Consider the following 15,854-nt stretch of genomic DNA (forward strand, 5'->3'; position numbering starts at 1 on the left):
CAGTGGATATTAACTCTTTAATATTTCATTGAGAGGGGCAGGTTCCTTACACAGAGTGGCAGGTGCTTGGAACGTGCTGCTAGGGGTGGTGGAGACAGATACGATAGGGGCGTTTAAGGGGCTTTCACATAAACAGAGAATATGGACCAAGGGCAGGCAGAAGGAATTAGTTTAATTTGGTGTTGTGTTCGGTACAGCATTGTGGGCGGAAAGGCCTGTTACTGTGCTGTACTGTTTGATGTTCTATGTCACGGTGTGTTTCGCTTGTCTATTTATGTGGGTACACATCAGGTTTATAACCTTAATCTTCAGTAACTGTATACATCTGATAGCAGCAAACCACGAACTGCATATTGTGTGGCTACTAGAGCAGGTCAGAGACTGAGAATTCTGCAGCGAGTAATTCACGTCCTGATTTCCCAAAGCTTGTCCACCATCTATGTGGCACAAATCAGGAGTGTGATGGAATATTCTCCACTTGTCTGGATGAGTTAGGATCGGTTTAGCTCAGTTGGTTGGAAGGCTGGTTTGTGATGCCAACAGCATGAGTTCAATTCCCGTACTGGCTGAGATTATTCATGGTCTTGCCTTCTTAACTTTTCCCCTTGCCTGAAGTGTGGTGATCCTCAGGTTAAATCACCACTAGTCAACACTCCCCCTCAAAGGGGAAAGTAGCTTACGGCTATCTGGGTCCATGGCAACTTTACCTTTACCTTGCAGATTAGTTCAATTCCACCAGCCCTTAGATGCTCAACACCATCCAGCAGAAAGATGCCTGCTTTATTGGCATCACATTCAAAACCTCAAACATTCACTCCCTCCATCACTGACACAGTGGCAGCTGTACGTACCATCTACAGGATGCACTGCGGCACCCCCCTCCCCTCAAGGTTCCTTCAACCTTGGGCACCTTCCAGACCCATGACCTTTATCACTTAGAAGGATAGGGACATCAGACACATGGGAACACCACCACCTGCAAGTTCTGCTTCAAGTCACTCATCATTCTTGGAAATGTGTCACTGTTTCTTCACCATCGTTGGCTCAAAATCGTGGAAGATCCTCGAATCTTTCAGAAGTTGTGGACATATTTTCAAGGGCCCTCTATTTTCCCATGCTACTCGGTACATTCCCATTTGCTCTGTATTTCCTTGCTAAGTTACACCTCCCAAAATCATTACCCTATACTTCTCTGGATTAAATTCCATTTTACACCTTTTCTGTCTGATCAACCAGCCTATTTTTAACGCATTGCAGCCTGAAACTTCATTCCTCGCTGTCAATCAGTTAGTCAAACATAACCTTCCCTTAAGCAACTCCTGCTGACTTGCCCTGATTAGTCAGTGCCTTTCTAAAAGAAAATTTGTGCTGTGCCTCAGAATTGTTTCTCATGATTTACCAAAGTTAAACAAATCAGCATGGGTAGGATACCTTCTCTGTTACACTAACAGGTGACTCATCCCCAGCCATTGCGTTGGGGCAGGAAGCTGAATACCCCTTGCTTGGGGTCAACCTGAGATTGAACCAAGCAAGTCTGTCCTTCTCAGCTCAGACCAGCCCATTGTTGGGGATAGGGCTGTGACGTGTTATCACCTGCCTCAAAATTGAATCTCAGATGGGTAGAGTGGGCCAGGTTGGGCAAACTTGGGCTGGAAGCTCAACACTGCTGGGCACTAGCACGTTGTGTCTTGCCTCTATCCCAGTGCCGAGCTTTGTTGGGGTTTCTGAGTTTTGGCTCTGCCAGCCTGTGCCGTGATGTCTAGACCCAGAAGTAGGATTATTCCCTGCAAGAGAGAAAGACAGCATCTTGCTCCAAACTGAGCTACAGAGTAACTCCGACTCTACAGTTGTATGTGCAATTGGATTTGATGCATGATGGGGATGGTGGGAAGCACTTTCAAATCCTGTACGTTCGATATAAATATCTCAAACTAGAACTGTCTTTTCAATTTTCTTCACCTTTTTAGGGAGCCAACTTGTGCAAAACTCTGGAGCCAAAGGATTGTACACCCAATGAGGTCCAGGTTGTTGAAGAACAACCAGTCGCAATGGAGACCAAAAAGGAGCTCGAGGGGGATGATGAGGGTGAGGATGTTCCTGAGGATTCCTCTGATGCCGAGAACCAGAATCAAGGTGTCTTATCGTACAGTCCTCGCTGCACATCTACCGAGTCTTCAGGGAAGACTAACCCAGCGTTTGAGGCAGTGGCCATGCCATCTGTGTATGCCAGTGAAGTGACCTATACAAGTATACGAGATCCTGGATATCACCAGAAAGAGGCACCAGGAAACGGTTCAGTTGAGGACACGATGGAGGTGATTGTCAAATCAGGCTATCAACCACAGATTCATGGGGCCACCAATGCTGCATCAAGCAGGGAGCAGACCGAGGTACAAGAGCTAATGCCTCATGCCAGCGGCTATCAGCCCCAGGCCCACCGCCAATCCTGGACCCTAGATTCTGGCGATTTCCCACCGCCTGAGACTGAATCCATTGGCAGCCCAACTTCCATAAATTCCCAAGCATTCCTGATTCCGGAGAGGATGTTGGGAGAGGAACATGACTTCAGACCCAGTGTCAAGTTGTGGTCCCTCCCCTTCTTCCAGAATTCCAGAATGTCCTCGGATTCCTAAGGACAAGACAAGGGGAGCAGGGGAAAGGATAGGTTTGGATATGGAGGGAGCTGGGTGAAAACTGTTTGCCCAGTGAGAATCCCCGCCACCAAGAACACTAATACCGAAAGGGACGGCCTGCTAGATTCAAATTTTTGGAAGGGAGAACAGCTTGTTTTGTCCACACTATATTAACCTCTCCTTAAAGTTCAGGGGCTGAAGGCAGCTTTGAATTAGGAGAGTGTTTTTGCTCCAGTAAGCTGATGCTGTCACAGCCCTGAGGAGGATGCGCTCTGATCACTACTGCCTCTCAGTGTATGCTATTGCCAGAACTGGCTCGAGGGGCTGAATGGCCTTGCTGGTCTGTTATCTTGCACTCCAGTTACACTAATTAACAGCTAAAGAAAATCAAGGGACAGCCGGTGCCACTGACAACACTATTTTCTTATTAAAATATTGAGCTTTCTGAGATCTTGGGTTGAATTGATGGTGGGATGTACTGTGGTTCCACATGGAATCAGCTACTTGAAGCTCAATAACTATTCGCTGGTGCCATAAAGGATTTTCATCCAAGGCTTCACAGAATCTTCTGTTTTACATCTGGTGGGAGATTAATGAGATTGGATGGAGTCTGTTGGGAATGAGGCTGATAGGGAAATGTCTGTGACACATGGTCCAAAGATGTGTGGGTTAGGTTGATTGGCCATGATAATTGCCCCTTAATGCCCTGAGGTGCGTAGGTTAGAGGGATTAGTGGGTAAATATGTATAGATATGGGGGTAGGGCTTGGGTGGAATTGTGGCAGAGTCGATGGGCCAAATGGCCCCTTTCTGCACTGTAGGGTGTCTTTGATTCTATGATAACAGTGAATATGATGCACAAATCTTCACCCTGTTACTGCTCTGGTCACCATACAAATCTTTACTATCAGGTCTGCCTTAATTACCTTTTGGTTCAGAGTTGATTTAGTGTGTCCAGAAGTAGTGATAAGAATTGGGCTGAGCTTATAGAATCCCTGCAGTGCAGAACAAGGCCTTTCAGCCTATGGAGCCTGCACTGACTACAATCCCATCCACTAACCCCGTAACCCCATGTATTTACCCTAGCTCGTCCCCCTGACACTAAGGGGCAATTTAATACATTCAATTAACTTAACCCGCACATCTTTGGACTGTGGGAGGAAACCCATGCAGACGCAGGGAGAATGTGCCAATTCCACAGTCACCTGAGTCCAGAATCGGGTCCCTGGCACTGTGAGGCAGCAGTGCTCACCACTGTGCTGCCGTGCCACTCTCCTTGTAGCTCACTACCTCATAGCTTTCTATTCCTGGGCAGTCTAACCCTTCCTCAGGCGGCTGACTCTCTTACCCCAAAGAAGAGTCGTACCGGGCTCGAAAAATCAACTCTTTCTCTCTGCACAAGTGCTGCCAGACCTGCTGAGTTTTTCATCGCATTTTTATTTCAGATTTCCAGTATTTTGCTTTTATCCCCTGCTGCCACCCCCCCTCCTGCCAACTTCTCGCAGGCAGCCGATACGTGGTTTAAATAAAGCCTCCAGCCAGGGAGATTGTAACACACACACATGCATGTGGACACAGCCTTTGTATGGAGGGGAGAAACACACCCATATCATGATGTGGTCTGCAAACTAACCCACTGCTTTAAACTGAGTGGGCAAGAATTTGAACACCTTGCTGAATGAGCCAGAACATGGGAAGGTGCAATTACCTAAACTCTACCTGTGTTGTGCTTTATTAAAATGAAATGCTGTACTGACCATGGACTGTTTGAAGAATTGTGATTGTTTAATGTGGTAAAACTTAACATGAGTTAGTTGTGAGGATTGTGTGTCGGGTTCTGTTTAAATATTCTCTAAGCCTGATGAACAACCACAAACAGGCCGGTGGGTGAATTGTGTGGCGTGTGCTGAGGACAGGCTGCAATCGGATACTCCAGCCTGCTGTACAGAACTGTTCATTCAGCTCTCCTGTCTGAGGAACAAACCTTGGTCTTCATCCGCTGCTTTTCTGAGAGAGTTGGGGGGGGAAATCTTTAAAGAGTTGATTGTTTGAGGGGGAAGTGGAGATATCAAACTGGAAACCTCAATTGTTGATTGTGGGATAGCAGCTAATAGAAACATTGCATTAACATACTGACTTGGTAATGTGATTACACTGTGTGTGTCAGGAACCTTTGGTACTGCCACACCAGGGAGTCTTTCAACAATCTACATGTATTGTGAGAAACGGCAGTAGTTGTAGAAAAAGGATATTACTGTTGTGATTTATGACATTTGATCCTTACTGTACTCATTCAGTCAGATTAGAAGTGTATTTGACTGTCAGCTTGTTTAATCAACTAGCCTGGTATATGGCTAGCATCTATCTATATCCTAAATCTCAAATCAAGAACATTCTGCAATGTATTTACCCCTTTCTCCAGCCAGATGGAGGGAGGAAAGGCAGATTGTAGTGAGGGCCTTCCTGCTACCCTGCACTGGATGTGGAGAAAGCTTACTGTTTCACTGTAAAGATCAAGCATGCATGTATGTCACTATAGGTGCATAGACAGCTGTGTACATGGATATATCTATGATTCTATGATATATACATCCCTCTGAGTAAAAAGACTGAGCCATTTCAGTGTAAATATTCTGATCTGTAGCTCCAAAATGTGTGAAGTTCATTGTCCTCAAAGTCTTTGCACTCCTATCAATGAACAGGTGTGTATTTAGCTCTTTGTGCATGTTAACCCATTTATCATAACAGAATATTATATGCTAATATCACTGTCATTACGAGATTTTTTTTTGTTGGTGTGTGTGTGTGTTATAAATGCTGTTTGAATCATGTTAGGAGAATCTTAATAATCATTAAATTGGTGGAATAGAATCCCAGAGTGTGGACAAGAAACTGATCCTGTGTAAGGTCTGTTATTACTCCCCCTCTGCCATCTTTTAGGTTCTGTATTAAATGCCTTCCCCTGCAACAAAGGAAATCTAGCCACCCCAAAATTCCATATAGTCGTGGAAGCTTCTCCCAAGACTGTGCATGGTACAGGAATCTCTTCTGCTTTCTCTCCCCCTCGCATTTGAATGTGTACCAGTTGGAGTGATAGGAAGAACTCAGCCAAGAATAAGGATATTAGCAGTCTTTTGGCTGCCTAGCTATTTTGTGCTATGTTGTGTTTCTCCAATCAACTTTCTTTGACCCCTTTCCCAGCTGCTGGAATGTCATCTTCCAGCTGCAACCTTTCAACACACAGTTCCTGGTTTCCATTTTGCATTCACAAATGCCTTTGAAGGAAACTAGAATCATACATAAGAAATAGGAGCAGGAGTAGGCCATCTGGCCCTTCGAGCCTGCCTCGCCATTCAATAAGATCATGGCTGATCTGTCGTGGCTCAGTTCCACATTCCCGCCCTCTCCTCATAACCCTGAATCCCCTCTCTCATCAAAAACCCATCAACCCGCGTCTTAAAAATATTTAGTGAGGTAGCCTCCACCACTTCAACGGGCAGAGAATTCCAGAGATTCACCACCCTTTGAGTGAAGAAGTTCTTCCTCAACTCCGTTCTAAACCACGCCCCCTTTATCTTGAGGCTGTGCCCCCTAGTCCTACTGTCCTTTCTGAGCGGGAAGAGTCTCTCCACCTCTATCCTATCCATCCCATTCATCATCTTATACGTCTCAATGAGATCTCCCCTCATTCTTCTAAACTCTAATGAGTACAAGCCTAGTTTATTCAGCCTCTCCTCATAGCTCAACCCCCTCAATTCCAGCATCAGCCTAGTAAACCTCCTCTGCACTCCCTCCAAGGCCAAAATATCCTTGCGTAAGTCCGGTGCCCAAAAATGCACACAGTACTCTAGCTGCAGCCTCACCAATGCCCTATACAGCCGCAGCAAGACCTCCCTACTTTTATATTCAATCCCCCTCACTATGAAGGCCAGTATCCCATTAGCCTTCCTGACCACCTGCTGCACCTGCAGGCTGGGTTTTTGCGACTCCTGCACAAGGACTGCGAGGTCCCTCTGCACCATCGCCTGCTGCAGTTTTTCTCCATGTAAGTAATAATCCTTCCTACCATTATTCCTACCAAAGTGGACCACCTCATAGAACATTACAGCGCAGAACAGGCCCTTCGGCCCACGATGTTGCGCCGACCAGTTAAAAAACAATGACCCTCTAACCTAAACCAATCCCTTTTCATCCATAAATCTATCCACGGATCTCTTAAACACCCCCAAACTAGGCGCATTTACAACTGCAGCAGGCAGGGCATTCCAATCCCTCACCATCCTCTGGGTAAAGAACCTACTCCTGACATCACACTTGCCAACATTAAATTCCATTTGCCAGTTCCTGGCCCATTCACCCAGCCTATCTAGATCCTTCTGCAGACTCTCCACACCCTCCGCGCAATTTGCCGTTCCCCCAATCTTGGTGTCATCAGCAAATTTCGACACCATACACTCGGTTCCCTCCTCCAGATCATCTATATAAATGGTAAATAGCTGAGGCCCCAGCACCAACCCCTGGGGCCCTCCACTAAGAACAAAGAACAACACAGCACGGGAAACAGGCCCTTCGGCCCAACGAGCCCGCGCCGCCGTCCTACTATCTCAGTGACCTATTCATGATTTTAGTCTACGCCTAACGTGCGAGGATCAGGGAGGTCCAATTTAGGGACAATTTTAGTACCCAATCAATCAGCCTAAAAGCACATCTTTGGGGGATGTGGGAGGAAACCGGAGCACCCGGAGGAAACCCACGCAACCACGGGGAGAACGTGCAAACTCCCACAGACACAGGCCCAAATCCATGTGTCCGCACAGCAACAGAGATAGTCTCTGAGCTGTCATGTTGCCCTCGAGATGGTCCAGTTTAAGCACACTAACGACATGAAGCAATAGGCAACTCCCAAAGCAACATCCAAGAGCAGCCCACTACAACCTGTCGCCTGCATGCCCCTTGCTGGACTTAAATGCCTGTGGAGACAAAAAAATTCCTTATTAAACAGGCAAAGACTAACATTCCTGAGGCAAAACGTATTCCCAAGCCTACAATGTTCAGTAAGGCCTACTATATCTCCCTATATGTAGCCCGCTCATATGGCTGTCTAAGTGACTCAAACAACCCTAGCGTGCCTGCTTCCACCACCTTACTCGGCAGTGCATTCCACACCCCCACTACCCTTTGCGTGAAAAACTGCCCTCTAATATTTGTCTTATACCTAGCCCCCCTCACCCTAAGCCCGTGACCCCTCGTTCTATCCATTTCTTGTAGCGGAAAAAGCTTACCACCATTTACTCTATCTATCCCCTTCATAATCTTATAAACCTCTATTAGATCCCCCCTCAGCCGACGTCTCTCAAGGGAAAACAGCCCAAGTTCATTCAATCTTTCCTCGTAAGACAGCCCTTCCATACCAGGCAACATCCTGGTAAATCTCCTCTGCACTCTCTCCAGGATCTCTACATCCTTCCGGTAGTACGGCGACCAGAACTGGACGCAGTACTCCAAGTGAGGCCTAACCAACGTTCTATACAACTGCAACATCAGACTCCTACTCTTATATTCTATACCTCTTCCTATGAAGGCTAACATACCATACGCTTTCCTCATCACATTCTGCACCTGTACCGACACCTTCAGGGACTTGTGCACTTGCACCCCCAGGTCTCTCTGCGTATCTATACTCCGGATAGTTCTACCTTTTATCGTATAACTCCCCTCCACATTATTCCGGCCAAAGTGCATCACCTCGCATTTCTCCGGATTAAATTCCATTTGCCATCTATCTGCCCAATCTACCAGCCTGTCTATGTCCTGTTGCATTGCCAGGCACTGCTCCTCAGTACCCGCCAATCCAACCATCTTGGTGTCATCAGCAAATTTGCTGATCACACCACCTACCCCCTCTTCCAAGTCATTAATATATACCACAAATAGAAGAGGTCCAAGTACCGAGCCCTGCAGCACACCACTGGTGACAGGCCTCCAATTGGAAAAGGAGCCTTCCACTACTACTCGCTGTCTCCTCCTCCCAAGCCAGTTCTCCACCCATCTACATACCTGGCCTTGTATCCCATGAGCCTTCACCTTTTCTATCAGCCTACCATGAGGGACCTTGTCAAACGCCTTACTGAAATCCATATAGACAACATCAACGGCTTGTCCTTCGTCAACCGTTTTTGTCACCTCTTCAAAAAATTCCACTAGATTCGTAAGGCACGACCTCCCTGTAACGAAGCCATGCTGCGTATCCCTGATCAGATTGCAGCGCTCCAGATGTTCATACATCCTATCCTTGAGGATCCTCTCCATTAGCTTGCCTATAACTGAAGTCAAGCTCACCGGCCTATAATTCCCTGGGTTATCCCTCTGACCCTTCTTAAACAACGGTACTACATTTGCAATGCGCCAATCCTCTGGGACCTCACCTGTGTCCAAAGAAGAGACAAAGATTTGCGTCAGAGGCCCAGCAATTTCATCCCTCACCTCCCTTAACAGCCTGGGATAGATGCCATCAGGCCCCGGAGATTTATCCGTCTTTATACTGTCTAAAAGTCCCAACACCTCTTCCCTCGTGATGACTATATCCCTCAACGGATCCTCAAACTCCTCAAGCACAGCACCAGACATCAGGCCCCTCTCCTGCGTGAATACCGACGCAAAGTATTCATTCAGGATCTCCCCCATTCCCCCAGGCTCCAAGCATAGTTCCCCTCCTCTGTCCCTGAGAGGACCAATCTTCCCTCTAACCATCCTTTTATTTCTAACATAGGAGTAAAATGCCTTAGGATTTTCTTTAATCCTACCCGCCAAAGCCATTTCATGGCCCCTTTTTGCCTTTCTGATGCCCCTTTTAAGTTCTCTCCTACATTCTCTGTATTCTTCTAACGCTATCTCTGTCCTCAAATGCCTAGATCTAATGTACGCCTCTCTCTTCCTCCTGACCAGGTCCTCAATATCCCTAGTTACCCACGGCTCTCTAATCCTACCCTTCCCATCCTTCCTCTTGACCGGCACGTGCCTTTCCTGCAAAGATTTTAGTTTTCCCTTGAGAGACTCCCACATACCCAGCGTCGACCTGCCATCAAGCAGCTTACCCCAGTCCGTATCTTTAAGATCCTGCCTAATCCGGTTGTATCTAGCCCTCCCCCAGTTTAACACCCTCCCCTTAGGACAGGCTTCATCTTTATCCATTAATATCTTAAACCAGACAGTCACCAACTGCCAATCCGAATAGCACCCATTGACCCCCACTCTCTGCCTCCTATTTGACAACCAGTCCTCTATCCATGCTAACACCCTACCCCCAACTCCATGTCCCCTGACCTTCTGCAATAGCCTCTTGTGAGGTACCTTGTCAAACGCCTTCTGAAAATCAAGAAAGACCACATCCACCGGCTCTCCTCTATCCACCGCCCTAGACACATCCTCATAGAACTCACAAAAGTTACAGTGCAGAAAGAGGCCATTCTGCCCAACTAACAAAGGGAAGAAACTAAACTGGCTGCTCCTCTTAATTCCATTTTTCAGCACTTGGCCTGTAGCCTCACAGGTTCCATTTTATTCACAGATCCAGGTACTTTTTAAATGAGGTGTGTTTCAGCCTCTGCCACCAACTTAGGCAGTGAATTCCAGACACCCACCACCCCTATCTCGTGTCCCCTCTAATCCTTCTATAAATCACATTAAAATCAGTGCCCCCGGTAGTTGACCCCCTCAGGGGTGAAACAGGTGGCATAATTCTGTACACTTCAATTAGGTCACCCCTCAGATTTTTTCATTGCTGCAAAAGGGGACTTTAACACTACAATGAAGTCACTGTGAATGTAAACCTACTTGTGACTAATAAATAGCATTTCCAATGCTTCAATAGCCTTCCTAATAATGCAGTGACTAGAACTGTATGCAATACTCCAAATGCAGCCACACCAGAGTTTTGCACAGCTGCAACATGACCTTGTGGCTCCAAAACTCAATCCCTCTACCAATAAAAACACACCATTTGCTTTCTTATCAACCCTATCAATCTGGGTGCCAACTTTCAGGGATCTATGCACATGGACAATCAGATCTCTACTCATCCACACTACCAAGTATCATACCATTACCATGGAAGGAGTAACAGGAATACAAAGTGAATCACTTCACACTTTTCTGCATTAACCTCCAGTTGCTATCTCTCAGCCCAGCTCTGCAGCTTATCTATGTCCCTCTGTAACCTGCAACATCCTTCTGCACTGTCCACAACACCACTGACTTTACTGTCATCCGCACATTTACATTTCTAAAAATGACAAACAGCAGTGGTCCCAGAACAGGTCCTTGTGATACACCAGTAGTAACTGGACTCCAGGATGAATGTTTCCCATCAACCACCATCCTGTCTTCTTACAGCTAGCCAATTTATGATCCAAACTGCTAAATCATCCTTAATCCTATGCCTCTGTATTGACTGTATAAAGAAAGAATTTAATTATTGTCATCTTAGGTATATATTAAAATATATCTGTTCAACACTTGTTTCTGTTGTCTGCATTGATTCTGTTTTGGAAATAAAACTAACTAGAAATGATATTCTAGTGCAGCTATTCACTGGCCCTATGCCAGAGTGCACACCTGAGTATATAAGATTGATTATATCCAGATAAAACATCTTGTTGAAGTGTAACAATGGGGTCTTGCTGCAAATATAGTGAAATCAGTAGCACATTGTAATTTTAATTAACCTACCTAGGATTACACCTGCCTTAGAGGGATACAGTGAAGATTAATAAACAGAAAAAAAGCTGGAAACACTCAGCAAATCTGGCAGCATCTGTGGAGGAAGAAACAGTTAACATTTAGACCAGGAAAAAACTTCCACTTACCTGATGGTACAAGGAGCAGGTTTTAAATTTTGCAGGTTGGCCCAGCCAGCACTTATCGCCCACCTTTAATTACCCTTAAGATGATTGTGACACATTCTTGAATCACCACATCCATGTGTAGGTGCACCTAGGGAGGGAGCAAGGGTTTGGTAAAATTCATTTGGGGGATGCGAAGAAGAACTAGGAACAGGAGTAGGCCATCTAGCCCCTCGAGCCTGCCCTGCCATTCAATAAGATCATGGCTGATCTGACGTGGATCAGTTCCACTTATTGACCTGCTCCCCATAACCCTTAATGATCAGAAATCTGTCTGTGACTTAAACACATTTAACAAGATGGCCTCCACCACTTCAGTGGGCAGAGAATTCCAAAGATCACTACCCTCAGAGAAGTTCCTCAACTCTGTTCTAAACTGATCCCCCCACCTCCCTTATTTTGAGGCTGTGCCCTGTAGTTTTTGTTTCCTTTCTAAATGGAAAGAATCTCTCTACCTCTACCCTATCTAGCCCCTTCATTATCTTACATGTCTCTATAAGATCCCCCCCTCAGCCTTCTAAACTCCAGCGAGTACAGGCCCAGTCTATTCAATCTCTTCTCATAAGCTAACCCCTTCATCTATAATGTATCCAAATGTTAATGACCTGGAATTCTCTGCCCAAGGGGATGGTGGAACTAGGTGACCACTGATTTTCTGAAGGGCACTAGAAGGGAATAAATTTGCAGGGCGACAGGAATAATACAAGACTGGCTAGAATGTTCTGTGGAAATCAGCCACAGACTTGATGGGGCTGAATGGTCTCATATAAGTGAGATCATATTACAAAAAATTTTAACGACCAGCTGTTTTCCTTACATGTGTGTTGCCAGCAGTCTGCACCTTTTCCATGTTGTAATCCTGAATTCAGAGTGCAATTTGTCTAATAGCAAATATTGTGGTAAAGCTGACAGTTAAATGCAAGTTGTTGGTGTTGACAATTGACAGGACACCATTCAGAGTACATTTTGGATACTTTTGTTTTTATTGTTAGTTAACAATGCATCCCTTTGAAAAGTTATGTTCAGGAGGTAAATGCCCAGAAACATAGACTGTACACACTATACAAAGAAACCACAAGGTGGCAACATGAAAACATTACTCTCAACAGCCACACTTCTCTGCTTTATTTTATTTAAATTATACACAGCTCCATGAAATATTCTCTTATGGAAAATATATAAATAATTTCTTCTCTCATTTTTAATCAGACTATGTTACAGGTATACAATATAAATCAGGTTTCATGTTCAGTGACCTATGAACACCAGAACATCCCAATAATGTAGCAGCTTCTCACAAAAAAACAAAATCAAACACATCCACAATGATGGCTGCAGTGTCCACCTTCGATGCTCTTGCAATCATGCCTGTCTTCTCTGTTTACTCTATCTTCAAATACACACATACAAAATACCAAATGCATGATTGCTGGATCTCAGCCACTCGTATGACTAGAGTCTGTAGATTCTCTGCAACCACTTCATTCCTAAAGCTCTTATGAGCTTTGGACACATGCAAGTGGGAGAGATCAAAGATGGAGAATGACTGACTGACCACGAGAAACAGATAAACCACATGATTCAGAGACTGATAGGAAGGACAGACATACACAAACCACAGGAATGACAAGACACAAAGATTCTTGAGACATCTGCATAATCCTGACAAGCATTTACCAGGCAGCCGTGGGGACAAAAAAGATCCAAAATGGCAAATGACCATCACATAGTGAATTGTTGACCTATCCATTAGAATCTTCAAAATCAGTTGGCTTTGAGCAGATGTTCACTGCTGCTGGCCAATTTAACTGGTCAACTTGCAAATTAGTGTTCTTTTCAGTGAACTGCAGGAGGAGAGAGGGGTGATCTTCCTGTCCTGTTTGATGGGCGAGAGCTGCCAGGCAGAGCTGCTGCAATGATCTACACATGATGCTTGGAAGATACAACCAGAGTTGGGACAACCAGTTGGAAGACAGAGTGCCTGCAAGATGCTCAGGTCACAGCAAACCCCCTCCACCACATGGATTCGATTCCTTTCTTCCAAGTCGTCAGCTCCCGGAGAGATGGATCTGTGTATTGTAGTAGCACCTTATTCTGGATCCATCTCTCCATCTTCCCCTTTCACCTTACCACTATTGCCTACTGGCAGTCACCATCTACTCTGGGAGTGAAAACATTCAGCAGTGGTACTCCAGCCACGAAGAATTCCTCCGACCCATAGAATCTACCACTCACCCAGGAACCAACAATTCTACCCAGGAATTATGGCCACCCCTCAATCCTTTCATCTGAGTACAGACAAATGATCCAATGCAAGGAGCCTTAGTTATTATTTAGAGCAAGAAGAAAGCGCTGGCCCAGCTGTCAGGTGCCTCTGACAAACATCCTACTGGAGCACTCCCACTCCACCAACCCCCTCCCATTCAAGAAGCCACAAAGGCCCTGCCTCAGCCCCAGTCAAGGCAGTGCAGGAAGAAGAGTAGTGGGTGGGGTAATCAAGTATTCAGACATCATCTTTCTCTCCCCAGACACTGGTGCTTATGGTAATGTGTACAAAAACATCTCAAAGTTCCACTACATAATGTAGCTCGTTGTGACCATTGAAATGGCAAGATATTCTTCACCATGTCAATCTGCATTCAATGTAATATGACACACAAACTATTTGCATTTGACTTACAACCACAGCTATGGATGAGTCAAGACTCTCCAGGAAACTACTGGAGCGATTGAGTCTGATAATGAATGACTGTAGTATCTACGTAAAGCTCACTATCTGATTCTGTCCCTCATACTCTCCTGCCTGATATTCTGCAGTAAAAGCTTTGCCTTATACTGTAGTGTTGGGATATCACATTGCTACTTGCTGATACTGGGGCTCTCAGGGCTGAATTGCAAGTGCTATGAGCATCGAACATACACCATAAGGGAACCACAGGTCTCCAAGCGTGCATTCAGACTCCCGAGTGACTGCTGAAAGACCAAGGCCGTGGTTCATTGATGCACATGGAGTATGTACCCTCGTCATGTGAAAACCTAACCCATACATTGTTTGTGACTACAGCCCCACTGATGAAAGGCAGCTGATGCTGCAGCCTTGGTTAGTGGCCAGTGGAGGCTTTACATCATTTTTACTGAAGTCCCAACATGATTGAATTTTTCCCTCAATGCATCGTAACATTCCAGTTAGAAAATGGATATTTTCCATGTACAGAATCCAGGAAGTGTAGAAAGTGGAGAATCCTAGATACCCTGGGATCTAGCAGCAGGGGATGGGAGAGTTTCCTATGTAGCTTTGGGTCAAGGAATAGGGGAGGAGGTGCAGTTCCCCCCATAGCTTGTAGTCTAGGAGCAGGGACAGGGATCCTCATACTCCTGTTTCCTATTGTTCTACTGCACTAGTTATGGAGCAGTGGAAGCTTCTATTGTTCCTGGGTACAAGCAGCTACAATTCCAATGCACTCACAATGTAAGGACAGTCCTTCAGTTACCGCTGTCATGATTCTGCCAGTAAGAGGTAAATCCACTTGCTTGCTGAACCCCAGAGCACCATGTCGCTGAATATTTTTTCTGCAATGAGTTCCAGCTCTCCTGGACTGTATGCTAAGGACACAGGAGCCTTATTCTATTCCACCTGAGCTCATACAGTCAATATAATTTAAACAGATTATAGGATGGCCCTTTGTACAAGCTGCACAAATTTAAAAATAAAAAGATGCCTGTGTGCTGAGTAAGCAGGGACTGAATGTATCTGGCACAGAGTTTGAAGTAAACAAGGGGCAGTGTTGCTGGAGTGAGACTGGCCAGGTTTGGGATTAGCATGTTCATCTGTGCAATGGAAGATCCAAACAGTCAGGTGTCACATACAATCCCCTGCAGTGCCTGATACCAAGTCCCAATCTACATCACTGCTCCAGTAGTGTTAAGGATACCTTCACACCCAGGACAGAGGGAAGGGAAATAAATAAGAACAAGCCAGACATTTAACAAGGTTCCGTAAGCATGGGACAGGATTTGAATACCAAGTTCACACTCCTGCTCTTTCCTGCCAGTAGCGGTGGTCAGATGTTGGTACCAGTGGATCCTGGGTGAAGTAGGTTGTAGGTTTGGCAATGCAGCAATGCTTGGGTACGAGTTTGGTCAGGAAGCGAGAGTTAGCTCAGCTTCTGGCTGTTTGGGTGATAGAAGAATAGTGTCCGCTTCCTCGTAGAGCTGCCGAGAGAAGAAAAATGGTCAAAGCAGGAGAAACACCCCTTATCCCCACTCCGAGCACGGAAAGATACCCCTTATCCCCACTCAGAGAGTGACGAGTGAGAGACACC

The 15,854-nt window shown here is 45.6% G+C and overlaps 2 protein-coding genes across 12 annotated transcripts in view; one reads left to right on the forward strand and one right to left on the reverse strand.

Moving 5' to 3' along the window:
* lifra (LIF receptor subunit alpha a) overlaps positions 1–2,865 on the forward strand; it is a 237,781-nt gene extending 234,916 nt beyond the window's left edge. For all 10 annotated transcript variants that reach the window (XM_080189541.1, XM_080189540.1, XM_080189544.1 and 7 more), the window contains one exon: positions 1,968–2,865. In XM_080189541.1, the coding sequence (XP_080045667.1) occupies positions 1,968–2,633 (666 nt within the window). In that variant the 3' untranslated portion in view covers positions 2,634–2,865. The remainder of the gene's footprint in view (positions 1–1,967) is intronic.
* Positions 2,866–12,440: 9,575 nt separating this feature from the next.
* rictora (RPTOR independent companion of MTOR, complex 2 a) overlaps positions 12,441–15,854 on the reverse strand; it is a 271,841-nt gene continuing 268,427 nt past the window's right edge. For both annotated transcript variants that reach the window (XM_080189548.1, XM_080189549.1), the window contains one exon: positions 12,441–15,744. In XM_080189548.1, the coding sequence (XP_080045674.1) occupies positions 15,673–15,744 (72 nt within the window). In that variant the 3' untranslated portion in view covers positions 12,441–15,672. The remainder of the gene's footprint in view (positions 15,745–15,854) is intronic.

This window comes from Carcharhinus amblyrhynchos, chromosome 5 (assembly GCF_965287045.1).
Source record: "Carcharhinus amblyrhynchos chromosome 5, sCarAmb.v2.hapA, whole genome shotgun sequence".
NCBI lineage: Eukaryota > Metazoa > Chordata > Chondrichthyes > Carcharhiniformes > Carcharhinidae > Carcharhinus > Carcharhinus amblyrhynchos.